This window comes from Penicillium robsamsonii (genome assembly GCF_028829455.1).
Source record: "Penicillium robsamsonii strain IBT 29466 chromosome Unknown utg000003l_segment0_segment0, whole genome shotgun sequence".
In the NCBI taxonomy this organism is placed as follows: Eukaryota; Fungi; Ascomycota; class Eurotiomycetes; order Eurotiales; family Aspergillaceae; genus Penicillium; species Penicillium robsamsonii.
Window position 1 is genome coordinate 6,704,217 of NW_026643221.1, and position 15,793 is coordinate 6,720,009.

The window sequence follows — 15,793 nt, forward strand, 5'->3', positions numbered from 1 at the left end:
GAGACACCAGACAAGAGACAAACGAAAGAGGAAGGAAGCCAAAGTCAACCAAAAGGACCGAAAATATTATGTTCACACCATTATATTAATACAAAGGAATCTTAAAGTCTATAATACAAGCCGCAAAAGACGACCGCCGAACCGATGGATGATGTACACCGTGAACACCAGCAGCACAAGGCTTGATCTCATCCCCCATATAGCGACCAGCACCATAACCCACAAACCCTGTCCTTGCCTCCTCGAACTTCCGTTTCCTCGAACCACCCAAAGACCTCTGAACAATACCAAGATCCTCCAATCCCCCATCAGAGCCAACACCAAAAGACCGAGTGGGAACATCACCAGTGTCAATATCCAAAACCGTAGCTTTGCCATCCTGCCCAAAAGCCCAAACCCTGACTCCACCCTCAGAAGACTGCAAAGCAAGCTCCACAGTCCCCTTCACAGACCCGATCTCCTTGCCATAGATCTTAAACGGCCACATCATAGCCGTAGGCCGATAGGAAACAGACATAGCAAACTCCCACTCCCCATTCTGGTTTTGCACTAGGCTCTCACGCTGTTTGCGCGTCCGCTCCGAGTCAACGTACCAGCCTGGTGCGAAGTCACTGTCGCCCAGTACCCCGTCACCTTGACGTTCACGCTCTTTGCGGATCATGTTGAATACGTCCAGGGGAATTGAGTATAACACGAGGCGGTCGCCGTAGGCAGCGACAACGCGGAGACCCCAGCGGAGGTCGGAGCCTGAGGTGAAGGTTGTTGGGATTGGAAGATCTTTTGGAGGTGGGATTGTGTTTGAGAGGGATGGGGATGGGGGTGGTGTCTTGGTCTGTCGGGTTTGGGTGTTTGAGAAAGGTGGCGGAACGCAGACGAATGCGCGGGTTAGGCTTGTTGGCCCGCCGATTGGAGCGTCGGTGCCAATGCATAGTAGGCTTGTGCGTGGCTCGATGAACATGATGTGGAAACCGTCGTTGATGGGGACGGCACGATAGTGGTGGCAGTGTGTTGCGCGCATGAAGTTGCGAGATGGGGCGTGGGGAATGCGGCGGCGGTTGAAGGATTGGATATCTGCAAGGAAATGGAATTGGTTGTTTTTTGGGTCGAGTTTTGGTGATGAGGTTGAAGATGAGGGTGAAGGGGGGCATTTGCATTCGTGGACGCCCGGTCCGGATAGTGAGGAAATGAGACGTAGTTCGCTGGGTGTTTCTGGACTACTTGGGAGGAAGTGAAGGATTTCGGAGGGTTGAGGGACGGTGAAGTATCTGCGTTGTTCATTGCGCTTTGTTTCGTTCACGCTATGAATTTCGATGCCCGCAGCGCAACCGAAGGCGAGGACTGGCTGACCGGGACAGATAGCAACTGTGCGGGGTGGGTTGTCTACTGTGCAGACGTTGTAGAAGAAGTGGCGGGATGAGGGGGCCATTTTGGTATTGAAATGAGATCCTTTGGTGACCGGGGCTTTGACCCAAGCCATATCCAATTTACAGATCATGCCAACGCGATTGCAAAGCAATGCAGCAATGGTGAATTGGGGCTGGCTGGTGTCGATAACAGCTGAGATAATGTTGAACGGACATGAGATTCGCGAGACTAGCGTCAAGTCAATATTGCTGAAGTCTTTTGCAGACGTTGGCCTAGACTTTCCACGCAGAAGAGAATAAATATAGATCATGCAGCCAGTCGTCACGAGCAAGTAGTTGTTGCAACTGCTAATGCTGAAAGTCGACATGGACCGTTTGCCTTCGGTCTGCAGAACCGGCTGAAGTTGAGTGCGGCGGGATTTTCTTCCTGCAGAGCCAGATAGACATGAAAAGTCTACGACAGCGGTAGTCAAAAAGCCCGGCTTCTCGACATTCAACTTTCGCCCCGAAAGGAGACACTCTGTCGCAAAGCGGCGGCTCATTCTCCAGACCTCGCTCTCATCTAACCGGGAGATGCGTGGCGTTTTGCAGTCTTGCAGCCATGCATCCCACCACCCTGCTCTTTTCAGCATATTCTCCAGCAGTTTGTAGTTCAGGCTAATTCGCATCCACTGTGAACATGTCCGCCGGGCATTGTCGAAATCTCGCGGTGTCAGCATGGAAAAAATCTCCAGTAGGATCTCTGCTGGTGCAATATTTGCAGCGGGAGGAGATGAATTGCTTGTCGAATGGCATTTTGAAACATGTCGACTCTGTGACGTGTATCCGAGCCCGGACTTATTTGAAACTGAGGGTATTGACCTTGTTGAGCTTCGTTTGGAGTGCACGATGGACGCATTTGTAGGCATCTGACGAGCATAGTCTTGACTTGAAGACCGCAGCGCAGGCATGATGATACACCCTTCCAGTATAGGGAGTGATTTAATCTTCACTACTGGATCTCAATTCCAGAACATTTCTTTGAACTCAGATGGAGGATCAGTGTGAGTCGGGCAATTCAATTGATTGGCATCCAGGAAGTGCTTCAACAATTGAAAATACACCAAGGACCTTCACGACACCAATTAAGTGAAAGAACCGAGAGGAAATATCCCACACAAGTTTATACCTAGGCGTCCCGATGAATCGTCTAGAACACCAATAAGCCCACTGATCCGCAATCTCCAGTAATTTTAAAGAAAGATTACTCACTCTTAAGAAAAGTCTATCCACGATACCAGGGTTGGAAGTATGTGCTAAGTGTAAGGTTGTATCGGTCTTCTGAAAGCGGTGCGGGAATTCTGATGCGAAATGAAACCCGAGTTCGAGGGTGAGGCAAGGGCTGACTTTGATTAAATACTGCACCTCACCATTTCCCAATTACTAAAGTTTGCCATCTGATTCAATCCAATTACAAAGTTTTCCTGTCGACACTTTTGTCTAGGACACAGATGTACCACGCGGAAATCCGAAAAGTGGAGCACGTCAAGAGACATGTAGACTTTAGACCCATGTAGATCCATTTAGATCTATTTAGATCCATTTATGGATCATTTATGGGTCATTTAGGCCCGTTTAGGCCCGTTTAGGCGCTTAATGGTATCATGCAGTAAATGCACCATTCTCCATTATGGAATGGACATGAGGCAACGGGAGCTTAGGGTCCGATTGATTCAATCTTAACTCCAGGGCTGTATGCGTCTTAATCCTACTTCCATTCAATTCCAAGGTACCGTAGTAACCAGAGGCCCTCAGTTACAGCCGCTCGAAACCCCTAGAAAGTCTTCAATATCAATCTACGCTAACATTCCAGAGGATCTCGGAAAGAGAATTAAGGAATGCGCCCCAATGCAGCGCACGGCTTGGCACTCATCGAACCTCACCGCTTACATGCATATGTCTCGAATCGTGTGCTGATGATCCTAACAATGAGACAATACCAAGATCCTGGAACAATTAGTATTTAGTTCAGGATATCCCACATTCCTCGATGCCCAAGGATGGGTTGTTTTGTCTTTCTTTTTTTACTGTTTCATCTCCTCACCGCAAGAAAGACAACTGTGCCATCCCCCCCCTCCCCACTGCTCAGGAATGTGCCCCGACCATGTGGACCCTAGGGATTCCAGAAGCCGGTGATTCCGTATGTGTTCGAGGTATGTCTACGCTGGAGGCGAGATCGAATCTGATTTGCAAATTCACTCTTCGGTAAAGGAGCGTTATTGGACGGATGCTGTATTGACAATTGTGATGTGAAACCCCTAGCAGAATGATGCCACAGGCCGCCTCATCGAAGTCAATATTTCAAATACACCTCTTTTTTTTTTTTTTTTCTTTATGACAATTGTATTAATTTACCTGTAAATATTTCTGGGTTCGCTAGGGAGGAAACATGAAGGTTCAGCTTTCCCACCCGCTGTTTCTTAGATGTATTGACTTTGTGCTCAGACACTGCCACGTTTCCCGCGGGCTTATTTTGGGAATGAGGAATGTGGGAAAAGGGTAAAGCTAAGCGAACCTGATGTCTTTATCGAGGAATCCTAGATATGAGAGGCACCTCGCTTGGAGCCTGTGTCCGAAAGGCAGCCGCTCACACCTGACGGGGAGATAAATCACGCTATTAGAAAGCGACGAAATCTAGGGACCATATCATACATACAAACTCTATATTCGACCTTGACATGCTGTAAGACATAAAGGGATTGGAAAATCAGACAACAAAATTCAACTACTGCGCGGGAGGGGAATAGCGAGGGACAGGCGAGACGAGCCCGACAAAAGGAATGTAAATATGTCACGCAAGGATATCATAAACATGAAAACACATCAGAACAAGATAGTGAGATGCGAACGAGGTATCAAGATCGTAAAACATGATGGATCAAAAACATGTGCAGGAAAAAAAAAGAGTGTATAGACAAATGACACAGGGGTAGACATGCAACCCTAAACGTTCAGTGTCTGATGAGCCTCAAAGGCGGACGCACCGTTTCCATTGCCTCGAGCGGTGGTGCGACCGGGAAGCCAGGCAGGATGTAGCGGGACAATCAAGCTAGGGTTGACATATTTCTTCAGCCGCAGCTCGAGGTCCTGTCCGCCAATGCGTATCGGAAGGCTATCGCGATCCAGGCCCGATGGCGGTGAGAGGGTCGATGAAGGCGACGGGGAAATATCGCCACCACCCGGCTGGTCTCGATTGATGCTTTTGAGGGCAATGAATTTCATCAAGGGCTCGTATGTACGGCCAAACCAGTATGAAAACCAAACGGTGAAGCCTAGAAGTGGAACCAGGAGTAGCGACCGGGTGATGGCTCTGCGCAGAGCGAGAACGCCAATCATGGCCAGCTGGTGAACCACTAGCCCCACGAATACGCGGTTGCAAATCATGGGCCATGCGCGGCCAGTGGAATGTTGCTGGTGATCCATGGCATACAGCAGTTGGTATTTGTAAATAAATTTGCCGACTGTGAAGTAGATCAGGCCGAATAGACAGATCAGCCACGAGCTTGGGAACACACTGTAGACCACGCAGATAACCAATATCAGAATGGTTTGTGGGATGGAGAAACCGTAGCTGAACTTGGGAGGAGTTGACAGCTCCGCATATTCCCGTGGCGTGCGAGCTGAGAGGAAGTGGAAGGGGTACAATGCGACACTTCCGAATTCGAGAAGTCGGAAAGGAAAAAGGCCCAGACCCTGAAGAATCAACAGGTTGATGTAGAATGGAGCTAGGCCTTCGAGTGACTTGGCCAGTGCGAAGGCAATCGTTGTAGAGTCTTTGAATGCATCCCGAAGATTCTCCCAGAACCCATAGAAACCACTCGCTGTCCCAAAAACAGTGAACAGCAGGAACAGATTGAAGAATGAGAAGAAGAAATTCTTCGAGATAATGGACAGCTCAACATCACCGCGTGACACCATTCCTTGGTTGTTCGAGAGCCCTGCAAAGATGATCAGCGATTTGAGCAACTACATGAAGTCAATGGGAAGCTTACACTCATATACAAAAGGCACAGCTACCGTCAACAGCGAGAATGCAAGAGTAGGCAACCCCGTTTGAACCAATGACTTGATGATTGGATGCTCTTGGAGGAACTCTGCCAGCTGGGGGACAATCTTATGAAGGGTCTCCAGCTCCAGCAATGAGGCAATAGGAACCAAGAGCACAGACCAAAACACGGTGAGGAATCCAATGACGATGGTGATGGACCATGACTGGAACATCCGTCGAGTACGAGACAAGTAAGTGTTTTTCCAAATGACATCTGCCGGTGCCGGTGCAAGTCGAGCGAACATTTGCATTGGGTGTGGATCAAGGATCGCTTGAACAAGCATTTGAGATGCGGCAATTGACTCCATCGTCACGAAAGCAATTTCGGTAGTAAGGTATTGTTTCTCTCGGGCGTTTTGGATATGTTCATCAATCTTCCGGAGCTTTTCCTCATAGTAATCGATTGCATCGATCATCCGGAAGCGAAGCTTGAATGGACCATACCAGATGCGAGCCTTAGGTCTTTCATTCACATACTCTGAGACATGGTCGTTCTCGTGTCCGGATAGGAGCCCGGACCGTTCATCGTCTGCGTCACGAGGCGGTTGGTTGGTCAGTGGCAATGTATTTCCATCAGTCTTTGGCCGCTTGTATCCCAGATGTTTTGTCCATGCTCTCTCAAGCTGACGGATGACTTTCATTCTCTTGTCAATCAATTCGTCCAGCTCGCGCCACTTCCGGCACACCGTGATGCTCTCAACTTTGCCGACTCGCAGGCCTTCCACAAATTCTTTAATTTTATCTTCGGTTCCTAAGTCGTGTGGGATACCAGACAAGCGAATGGTGCGATCAGTAGTGCTGGTCTGATTCCCGAGATATGTTTGCCGAGTGCGGATGATTACTTTTGTCTCGTCAAGAAGCATATAGATGGCCAAGCCACTGAAGACATATGCAAACAACACATAAATCCACAAATATGTAGGGTCTGTAACTGGCTTTTCCTTCTCGATTCCCCCAATTGGAGTCATAGTCTTATTTTCAGGGATGTGATCCCAGCCAGGAACTCCATACTGGCCGGTGTATTTGTAGTGCATAGGGAGGATGATTGCAACAGCGAAGATAAAGACAGCTAAGAGGAACCGGATCGCGAACTTGAAGAAAGACAAGAACTACCAAGAGACTCAAGTTAGCAAGGGTCCATCGTCTTGTAAAGAAGCCAAAGCATTGAAACATACCACATATGCATCCAGGCCCGCAGACTGCAACACTTCCTCTTCTGTGATCCGATGGAGGATGGGTATCCAACCGAAAAGGGTATCTGGAAGTTCAGGTAACCGCGAAGCAGCATTTCTTTGCCGGCGTCGCGCGGCATACAACTCGGTCCATTTTGGTCGTAAGATCTAGAAGCGAGGCAGTCAGCGATGAACAAAACCCACATCTTATAGTGATAGAAACACGTACACAGAATGTCAAAAAGGCGCTGAGACCCAGCGCGGAGCTAATCACAAACTGCGTGTACAGATCGCGCTGCTCTCTCAATTGATCTTCCCACCGCCTCCTGCTTCCGCCATCGGGACTGTCGGCAAGTAAGGTCAGCACAGCGGATGTCGCTGATGCCGTAAGAGACATGACTCTATTTTATAAGGGATCTCCGCACTCCGGGTTTCCGTGATGGCTTCGACGAGCGAGGGGCTGTCGGAGCTAGTGGTTCGTCAAGGGCATGCGGCAGGACTCCGTTGATCACCGAGATGACTGACGTCAGGGAGATGGGATGGTCAACCGTTGGAGACGATTCGATTGCAGTTTGTATCGTGATTATTGTTCGAATCCTTTGGTTTGGCTTTTGAGAGGAGATTGGGAACAATCGGTGAGTTTTCCCCTTTGTTTTATTGGCTTTTCATCAAACCATCAATGACGGATTTCTTAGGCTACATGTAGATGAGTCATCGTTTATGCGCATAACCTCGTTGCATGAACCATGTGGCAAGGACAGCATTGTACATCTACATTAACCTAACTTTGAAATGATTTCTGTAGATCATGTAGTTTAGATTGCAATAAATCTGATGCGGTGCAACTATGAATCCAGTTAAAACGCTGGAAAAATCTGTCGATGCATGATATCTAATATGCGATGTACCCAGGGAAATATCCCATCATTCGTGTATCCAAAAGGAAATAAGACAAATCTAGGAATGCTTCGAAGCGTCATAGTAGAGGTCAAGCAGACATCCAGCGGACCAAGATTGGGTGGGTGACTATACTTTCTGTTAGTATCCTGTACAAAAATATATCAATACGAAAGTAACTCACCGAATCATTACAATGCTCTCCATTCTTGTTCGACAATTCCGTTAGCCCCTTCCAAGGGCTCTCCCGCAATGCCTTCTTGCAGCCATCCAGTCGTCGGGTAACTTGTTGGAAGCATTCAGTCCGTTCCTCGGGCGTCTTTCGGCGCAGGAGATCGAAATGCAATAGGGCACGGAGGAAATAACCGCGTTGCCAGACCCACTCTGGACCCTGATGGTAATTGCGACCCTTGGCAGTCGCAAAGTCATCAGAGTCATCGGAGTTGATGTAGTAAGGACGGTAGTTGAGATCAGATGGGTCTAGTGTGGCCATGCCCACAGGGCCCACGATTGTGGAGTCGGCAATCGATAGAGCGACCAGAGCCTTTGCAGGCGTGAACAGCTCCGGAGCGACTGTCATTGCGATGGGGAAGTTGGAACGGAGTTGGTAGTCTTCGTAGGGTTTGCCAGACTTGTACAAATCCTTGTAGATTCCTCGGCGGTTGACGATCTTCGCGTCCACGTCGTACTGGCTATCTTCGCTGGGATCAAGTGGAACAAAGTAGCACCGTTCGAAGTTGGCCTTGATTTTGCCGGCCCATTCGGCAAAGGTGATCTTCTTGCCATCGCCGATCTCCACACCCTCATGGGGATACGTCTTGGATTCATGGAGACGTGCCACCCACGCCAGAGCGCTGTAGGCGAGACCGGTAATCTCGATAGCGGCACCATCACGGGGTGTTCCAGGGAAACCTTTGTTTCCAGCCTTAGTGCTTTCTCCCATCTTGTCTTGCCAAGTACCACAGTTATCCTGATTGCCACCGAAGATCAACCCTGTTTCCCAGTCAACCTTAACGTCGATCTGGAAGCCTTCGGGTTTCATCTGACAATCAAGATCGGGACCAGCGTTGTATTCTCTGAAAGACAAGCCAGAAGCATGTCTTTGGAACACTTCCTGGACGCATTCGAGAAGAGTTGGAGACTGAGAGTATGCCCGCGAATCATCGAAAGGGAACCATGTGTCGTCATATGGCAAAAACCTTCTTGGAACCTTCTCCTGCAAGATATCAATGCCGCCGGGCGCCATTTCAATGAAGTCCTGAATACTCTGTAGGAAGAACCAGACGGAGTCCCGAGAATTGTATCTTGGCAACTTTCCGCTGCTCAGCAGATTAGGAATCATGCCATGCTTGAGCACACTCGCAAAAGCGATGATATGCTCCTTAGCATCATCGAAGCGTTGAGTGCAAAGGAATAAACCACGAATAGAGATAAAAATATCTCTTCCCCAGCATCTTGTCCAGTCAACGGCAAAATGGGGCAGTCCGGCTGCAAGACTCGGGACCATCTTGGTGGGCCACAAGGATGCGGATTTCACATAGCCAGTTTGTTGAACACTGACCATAGCCAATTGATGAATAAATTCTTGGCCGTGCCGCACATTGTCTCCAAGGAGATGAATACCTCTCTTCCACGCAGCATTGTATGCAACCTGTAGAATGATTGCGAAATACCTCGGGAAAAGGAAGTTGGGCAAGTTGCGGACAGTGTCGAACTTCTCACTAAGCCATGCGGCAGGCTTTTTCAACGCAACATATCCTTCCTTGGAAGCCGCCTTCTCCATGCGACTAATGATGTAATTCAAAGCCCACTGACCCTCTCGCAAGTGATCGCATAGTGGATGGCCAAGTTGGTTATACTTGATGATGTCCTCAAGGACACTCCACCAGCCCTGAAGACCAGCATAGACCATAGGGCCAAGCTTCGGAATGGTGTAAATGCCATCCTGGCCGTTGCTAGAGTCTCTCTCTTCAGCTTCGCACCGGTATAGCACAAAATTTAGATCAACCAAGCTGAGCTCAGAGAATGCATCATCTGCGCCATTGGCGAGGTTGTTTTCAAATCCATCGTCATGATCTGCGCCGGGAATCCATGTCTCGAAAAGAGCAATAGATCCAGGAGCAAGGGAGTCTAGTACGGAGATTTTGACATCTTTGTCGTTTTGCTCGATCTGAGTGCCTTCGATGTCGCGGGTATGGCTGGGAAGACCCTTCAAGTACTTGTCATCAGCCAGAACCTTCGCCTTTGCTTCATCGCCGGCATCAACCTCAAGCTGCCACGATCCGATATGCTTGGCACTAGTACCGGCAATATGAGTGGGGGCGAGAATTGCACCGCTCTCATTTCCAGGGAATGCAGTATGTGCGACCAAGAAGATACCTTTTCTGGTCTTGGGGTGGACTCTGTGGACAGTGATGAACTCACCATCGTGATGGATGTGAGTTTCGTCATAGCCTTCAACTCCCATCATAGTGTGAAGCTCATTCAGAAGCTTCTTGACACCACCAATTCCACCCTCTCCAGATCCGACAGCCAGACTCTCGGAATCAGAGGAGTGAGAGGCGTATTGTCGAGTCTCGTGGACGAGATCGATGAGTTTGGGATACACCTCGTCGTAGCCCATCACACTTCCAGTAGCGGAGGCACACATTGCCACAAGGGCAGCATTAGGAAGAGTGTCCCTGGCGTCGCGCTTCTGAGCAGGGACCTCATTGTCATGGGTACAGTCCATAAACAAGGCCGGCACTGGACAGGCCCGGATATGAGTGATCTTTTCCTCGGTGTTGCCAGACCTAGCCGACGCAATGGCATGACTACTGCCGGCAGAAGGCAAATCCATCTCGAAGCTACCTATCGGCTGACCACCATGACGGTGAACGAGGCGACTCAATTCCTCTGTGCTCCAGGCCTGCATGGCCTCGCGAATCAGAGCGTTAATGCCCAAACGTTTGACGAAGACATAGTCGGCCTCTTCCGAGCCCGTGAAGAGTTCCGCAAACACGGTCAGCTCAGGCCGGACTTTGCGAGCTTCGTCCAGCAAGTATTCTGCAACCACTAGCGGAGTCGAATGACAATTATCGATTCGGAAACCAGTGAAGTATTTGGCCATAAGGCGGGTATACCGAGTCATGAAGTCCCAAAGGAAAGGGCTGTCTTCGGGAGAGGATCCGTATCGAAGCTTCACGCAATCACCCCATACAATAACTTCGCGGCGTAGATAAGCCCTAGAATCCGGCCCGGCATTATCCTTCATGGCATCGGCATTCCAGATCCAACCGTTATTGACCAAAGCCAGGGCTTTGGGGCCGTGCTTCTTCGTAACATCATTGAGAGGAAGGCGGGTAAAGTAAGTCTCAATCAATGGGTTTTCCTTAGTGACAGGGCCCATCTTGGGACCATGATCCTCAATTCTGAGATATTTGATGCGATTGAACAGTTGATCCATAATAACATCAACATCAGCATCATACTCCTTGTAGAATGACAAGTTGGCCTCGTCGAGGATCTTGGTCAAGAAGTCTTCAACTTCAGCGAGGCTGGTGTGTGCCTCATTGTAATCCCCAAATAGCACATTCAAAGCAACTGCTCCAAACTTTGGGTCGACGGCACGGCCAAACCGTCCAAGAACCTGCTTGACGGTTGGGATTCCAAGCTCGCGAAGAACGTTGGCTTGTTGCGTGAGCGACCAGTTTTTGAACTGCTGCATCTCGTCCCGTTCGACAAGCGCAGGATCGATGTTTGCGTTGATCCATTCGTCCAAAATCTTCTTGATGTTATCTTTTACATCAAGAACATAAAATTCCCATAGACGAGTTCCGTCAATGGCTTGCTTGCGCGCCGCATTCATGACTGTCACCAGATCTTCCTCGGTTTTGAACTCTGTCGGAAGACCTACGTCCTGGAGGCTATCGCTGAATTCCAAAAGCGCCGAGTCCAGCTCAAGGGCTGCCTCCAGCCACGGTGCGGTCTCTATGCTGTATCCAGACTCGGGATGCTCCTCTAGCCACTTGCTATTATTAGCTGTGTGGTTCCAGACCACATCAGTCAATGTGAGAAGACCATAATCTTTCTCCATCTTCGCGACCAATGAAGCGACATCATCTTCTCCATTAGGGAAAATGGCGTTATCGAATGCTAATTGATCAAAAATACTATAGGGCGAGTTGGACGATCCACGCTGCATTAGGGGTGTGAAATGAACCATGTTGTAGTTCCGCTGACCAATTCCACGAAGGTGTCTGTCCCAGTCTATGGGATATTGACCCATGAACTTTGAGATCACCGAGAAAATAGAGAGGGCATTGAGCGGCAAGTCATTCCCCTGAAGGGTAAGTTTGGGCGACACATCAATGTAGTGAACAGGTGTTTGAGTGGGCTTCGGGGCAGACACCTCCTCGACTGAGAACTCTGGCAGCGGAGAAAATGTCGTGTAGAAAGCAAACGCTCCCGCGAATGTCACGGGGATATCGATCTGAATGTTCTCATTGAAGTTGGGCCGCAGTCTACTTCTGTTCAGCGATCACCCTCAATTTGCACAACATATAAGAAATAACTGGAAAGATCTACCTGAACTCGCGGAATGAGTGACGTTCGAAGGGCTTTCCTTCCTCAGGGATATTCACCCAGAGACTGCCCTGTCGGCAGATGGAGCTCGTTCCCTCGATGATGAATCGAAGCACGTATCCACATTTCGGCGGAGGGGCCAGGTAAATGTACCCACCAGGTACATCTGGGGAACCATCATCCTTCAATGGGAGCAAGTAGACTTGACGTGGGGAGCCCATTTCGACGGGTCGATAACGATTGGATGAATTAGGTTCTAGGCCAAGAGATTGTGAGAGCACAGGAGAATCTACAGTGATTCACCCTACTTTCGCTGCGATGAAGAGAGAGATGCGAGAAGAGAATATTTAAGGAGAGAAAAAAAAGACTCGAAAAGCAAGGAAGAAAAAGTTGGGCTCAGAGGACCCAGCGTCCCCCTCATATGTTCCTGGAGAGAGCCCAGACCGCGCGGGGGATGACATCATGCATTTTCCTTGGTATTTTTAGCTATCAACACATCAAAACATACACCTACGTCGATGTACATCCAACTTTAGAAAAAGTCTTAGATTCAAATGTCTAGAATATAATCCGCAGTAAATACAGGTCATGAAAGTGTCTATATCTTCAATATTCTATCCCAGCCCTAATTATAATCGTGCAGCAGTGAACTGAGCGTCATCGTTGGAATTTTGTGAAACAGAAGTCGGGGTTCGGGCCTGAGGGGGGCTATAAGGGAGCCAAATATTTTGATAAGTAACATGAACATAGAAGAAAAGGACATTAGGGATTTTCTTTTACCGCTCAATGTAAGAAGGAATTTCCTCGACCTTCATAGTTCCCTCCAAAACACCTGTGCGACGTTAGCTTGGATCGAGGGGGTCACGTGGCAGAGGATAGGGGGAAATGCTTACGGAAAACAGCAGTGAACAGAGGGAACTCGTCCTCCATGTTCTGGTTCTTCAGGAAGCTGTTAACTTCCACAGCAGTCAGGGTACCCTGCAACTTCTGGCCATTGAGCTCAGTCTTCTCGATCTCCTCGATAGGTAGGTTGCGCTGAACGCTGTACATGGCACAGCGGAAGTTACGACCACCGCTGGAGCTGGTGATCAAGTCTGCCACACCGGCACTCTCATCGGTGAAGGTGCGGTTGTCAATTGTGGCACTGAAGAACGTGTCTCCGAACTTGACCATCTCCATCAAGCCCACGCGCATGATAGCTGCCTTGGCGTTATCACCCCATCCCATGCCGACAACCCAGCCAGCGGCCAGAGCAACAACGTTCTTAAGAGCGCCACTGATAGAGACACCGGCAACATCGTTGACAACGCGCACGTGGAAGTAATGACGGTGGAAGAGGGACTTCAGCACGGAATGGTCGACAGGAGGGTAGGCTGAGGGCAGGGCCTGCAACTTGACCTCCGAGATTTGACCCGTGGTGTCCTTATGCTGGAACTCCACCAAGTTGGTTGTGGAAGAAGAAGGCGACCGCTGGGGCGTGGGCACCTGGGAGTCCATGTGTGGGGGATCGTAGGCGACGCTGGTCTCGGACCACTTCTCTTGGGCGACCTCATTGGCGATGTTTGCACCAGACAGAGCACCACAATAGATGCCAAGGATTCTGCCAATTGTCTCGGAGAAGAGGTGGATACCTGTTGAGTTGACATCCACACCCTTAATGCAAGAGATGCCACGGGCGTAGGGTAGGATCTTGCCCTTGATTTGTTCGCAGGTCTTGATGATGAACTGGTGGGGGAGGTTGAATATGAGGAGTGTGCTGTCCTTCACCGCATCCTCCAGGGACGGGTTGGCGTGCAGGTTGACTGGCAACTGGATTCCTGGAAGGTACTTGACATTCTCATGGACATTGTTAATCACCTCAGTCAATTTCTGAGGGCCGGGGTTCGAGGCATTGTAGTTCTTGGAAGTCTTTGGAACCTCGACAGTCTCCTCAAATACCCACATCTCTACCTTCTCCTCGAAGAGTTCGGGGTTGCTGGACGCATTTTCGGCGACAATCTTAGCGATGGCACAGCCCCTATGGAGAAGCACGATTAGCTCACATTCACTGCAGTCCTTCAGGGGACTGATTACCAGTTACCGGAGCCCACCACTGTGATCTTGTGCTTGCGCTGATAAGGACCGAGAGAAGCCATGGTGTTTGTAGAAGAGACAATTGATCTGCGGGAAAGAGGCCCGGAGAAGGTGGGTTTAAAAGGCAAAAAGCTCGGCGGGGGCAAATGTGGAAGTATGAATCGGGTCTGGAACAGGGTGGGTGACCGAGGTAGAAATACGGTAGAGTGAGGAACGCAAATCCGACGTAGGTTGAGGCGTATATCCATAAATTTATCGTGTTGGGACCCCAGTGAATTTTAGTTTTTTTCCGAGATTGCCTTCTGATCGCTTCTGATGTCACAGGAAAGACGTCGAATTCGGAGCAACGAGAACTTGATAACGTCACGGGCTGTTTTAATTTTCTTTTTTTTTGCCTTCCAATATTATTTATTGACCTGACCTCGGGAATAGTCCGTTGGAGCCAAACAGCGTTGAGTTCCTGGAAAAAAGGGTGGGGATAGTGGATTCGGGCGGTGAAGGGTTGGCGGCCTTTCGCTTTTCCCCGTCGCAATTTCGTCTTTTACTGTGCTCTTTGCAGATCTCACATGTCAACATGGTACGCTGCATTACTTATCTTGTTCCACTTTCAGCCGGTTAATTATCGTTCTATCTTCACAGGCTCCTATTCGCAAAACGAAAACTGCCTCGGGCAGAGGCGCAATAGCCAAACCCAGTGTGTTTGGTGACGAATTTCGCACGACCAAAAGAGATAAGCGTCAGATCAAGCATGCTGCCCTCGTGTCTAAGATTGAGAAAACTTCTCAGAAGACTCCCAAGCGCCGACGAGCATCAAAAAAACTGGTCGCCAACCTCGAATCTTTGGCCGATGCCTTGCCCGAGGCTGAAGAATCCAACGATGCCGCCAGTCAAGTGAACGTGATCAAGCAGAAGACTCTGAAACACAAGCCAGGTGCCCTGAAGCGCCGGGAAAAACTCGAGAAATTGGAGCGTGACCGCTTCAACAAGAACCTGACTGAGATGTCCAACATTACACCAGCCCCGGTTGCCAATAATGGCGAGGCGAGCACCGAGTCGAACCCGACGGCCGGTCGGTGGTCGGCCCTGCGCAACTTCATCTCACAGACGATGGAACAGCAGCCTGTGTTCAAGGCGAATAAATAAGAGTGGCCAGCATGAAAATAACATTTTCTCGGTGACCGAGCCACTGTGGTTACCGTTAGCCGTGAATATCTGTCTAACAAGTCAAATCCGGCAATGACGTGAAAAATGCATCCAAAGGGTCTTCTTAAAGTTGAGTTTAGGCGAATACACCGGAGTGTACTGCGCTCAACCAAAACATGATCGAACCACTTGCTTCTATTGGATCTGAACGGTGAAGTCTACACCTAGTTCCAATCAGATCTTGCGGCTCAACCATTCCTATATTCCCGAGGAATCCAACGCTTTACGGCCGCCTTCTAGGGCTACAGAAGCCATCGAACAGCCCGACATTAGAGACTAATAACCAAATACCCATTATTGTCATGAAAGGGCTGCATCTGTTTCGCTATTCTACACTCTTTCTACCCGTAGGAATCGGAACTGAATTTGCAACAACTCAAATACTATAGCTATTTGAACACCTTGAGAAAACTAGGTTTCTAGCCAGCTTATGC

The 15,793-nt window shown here is 49.2% G+C and overlaps 5 protein-coding genes across 5 annotated transcripts; 1 reads left to right on the plus strand and 4 right to left on the minus strand.

Annotated features, from left to right (window-relative positions):
- Positions 1–85: 85 nt before the first annotated feature.
- Positions 86–2,314, minus strand: N7447_007302 (F-box protein; the record flags this gene model as incomplete). Its single annotated transcript, XM_057231564.1, has 1 exon — positions 86–2,314. One exon carries the CDS (start codon positions 2,312–2,314, stop codon positions 86–88), a length of 2,229 nt encoding a protein of 742 aa, XP_057086654.1.
- A 2,032-nt stretch (positions 2,315–4,346) lies between these two features.
- On the minus strand, positions 4,347–7,020 carry N7447_007303 (putative DUF221 domain protein; the record flags this gene model as incomplete). The annotated part of the gene is made up of 4 exons (XM_057231565.1): positions 4,347–5,341; positions 5,396–6,560; positions 6,627–6,791; positions 6,853–7,020. The coding sequence occupies 4 exons, from the start codon at positions 7,018–7,020 to the stop codon at positions 4,347–4,349; spliced, it is 2,493 nt and encodes an 830-aa protein (XP_057086655.1).
- Positions 7,021–7,580: 560 nt separating this feature from the next.
- N7447_007304 (putative glycogen debranching enzyme Gdb1) lies at positions 7,581–12,304 on the minus strand (the record flags this gene model as incomplete). The annotated part of the gene is made up of 3 exons (XM_057231566.1): positions 7,581–7,649; positions 7,705–12,022; positions 12,087–12,304. The coding sequence occupies 3 exons, from the start codon at positions 12,302–12,304 to the stop codon at positions 7,581–7,583; spliced, it is 4,605 nt and encodes a 1,534-aa protein (XP_057086656.1).
- Positions 12,305–12,712: 408 nt separating this feature from the next.
- On the minus strand, positions 12,713–14,218 carry N7447_007305 (glycerol-3-phosphate dehydrogenase family protein; the record flags this gene model as incomplete). The annotated part of the gene is made up of 4 exons (XM_057231567.1): positions 12,713–12,791; positions 12,864–12,915; positions 12,977–14,100; positions 14,157–14,218. The coding sequence occupies 4 exons, from the start codon at positions 14,216–14,218 to the stop codon at positions 12,713–12,715; spliced, it is 1,317 nt and encodes a 438-aa protein (XP_057086657.1).
- A 512-nt stretch (positions 14,219–14,730) lies between these two features.
- N7447_007306 (FAM207/SLX9 family protein) lies at positions 14,731–15,299 on the plus strand (the record flags this gene model as incomplete). The annotated part of the gene is made up of 2 exons (XM_057231568.1): positions 14,731–14,733; positions 14,796–15,299. 2 exons carry the CDS (start codon positions 14,731–14,733, stop codon positions 15,297–15,299), a joined length of 507 nt encoding a protein of 168 aa, XP_057086658.1.
- Positions 15,300–15,793: the final 494 nt, after the last annotated feature.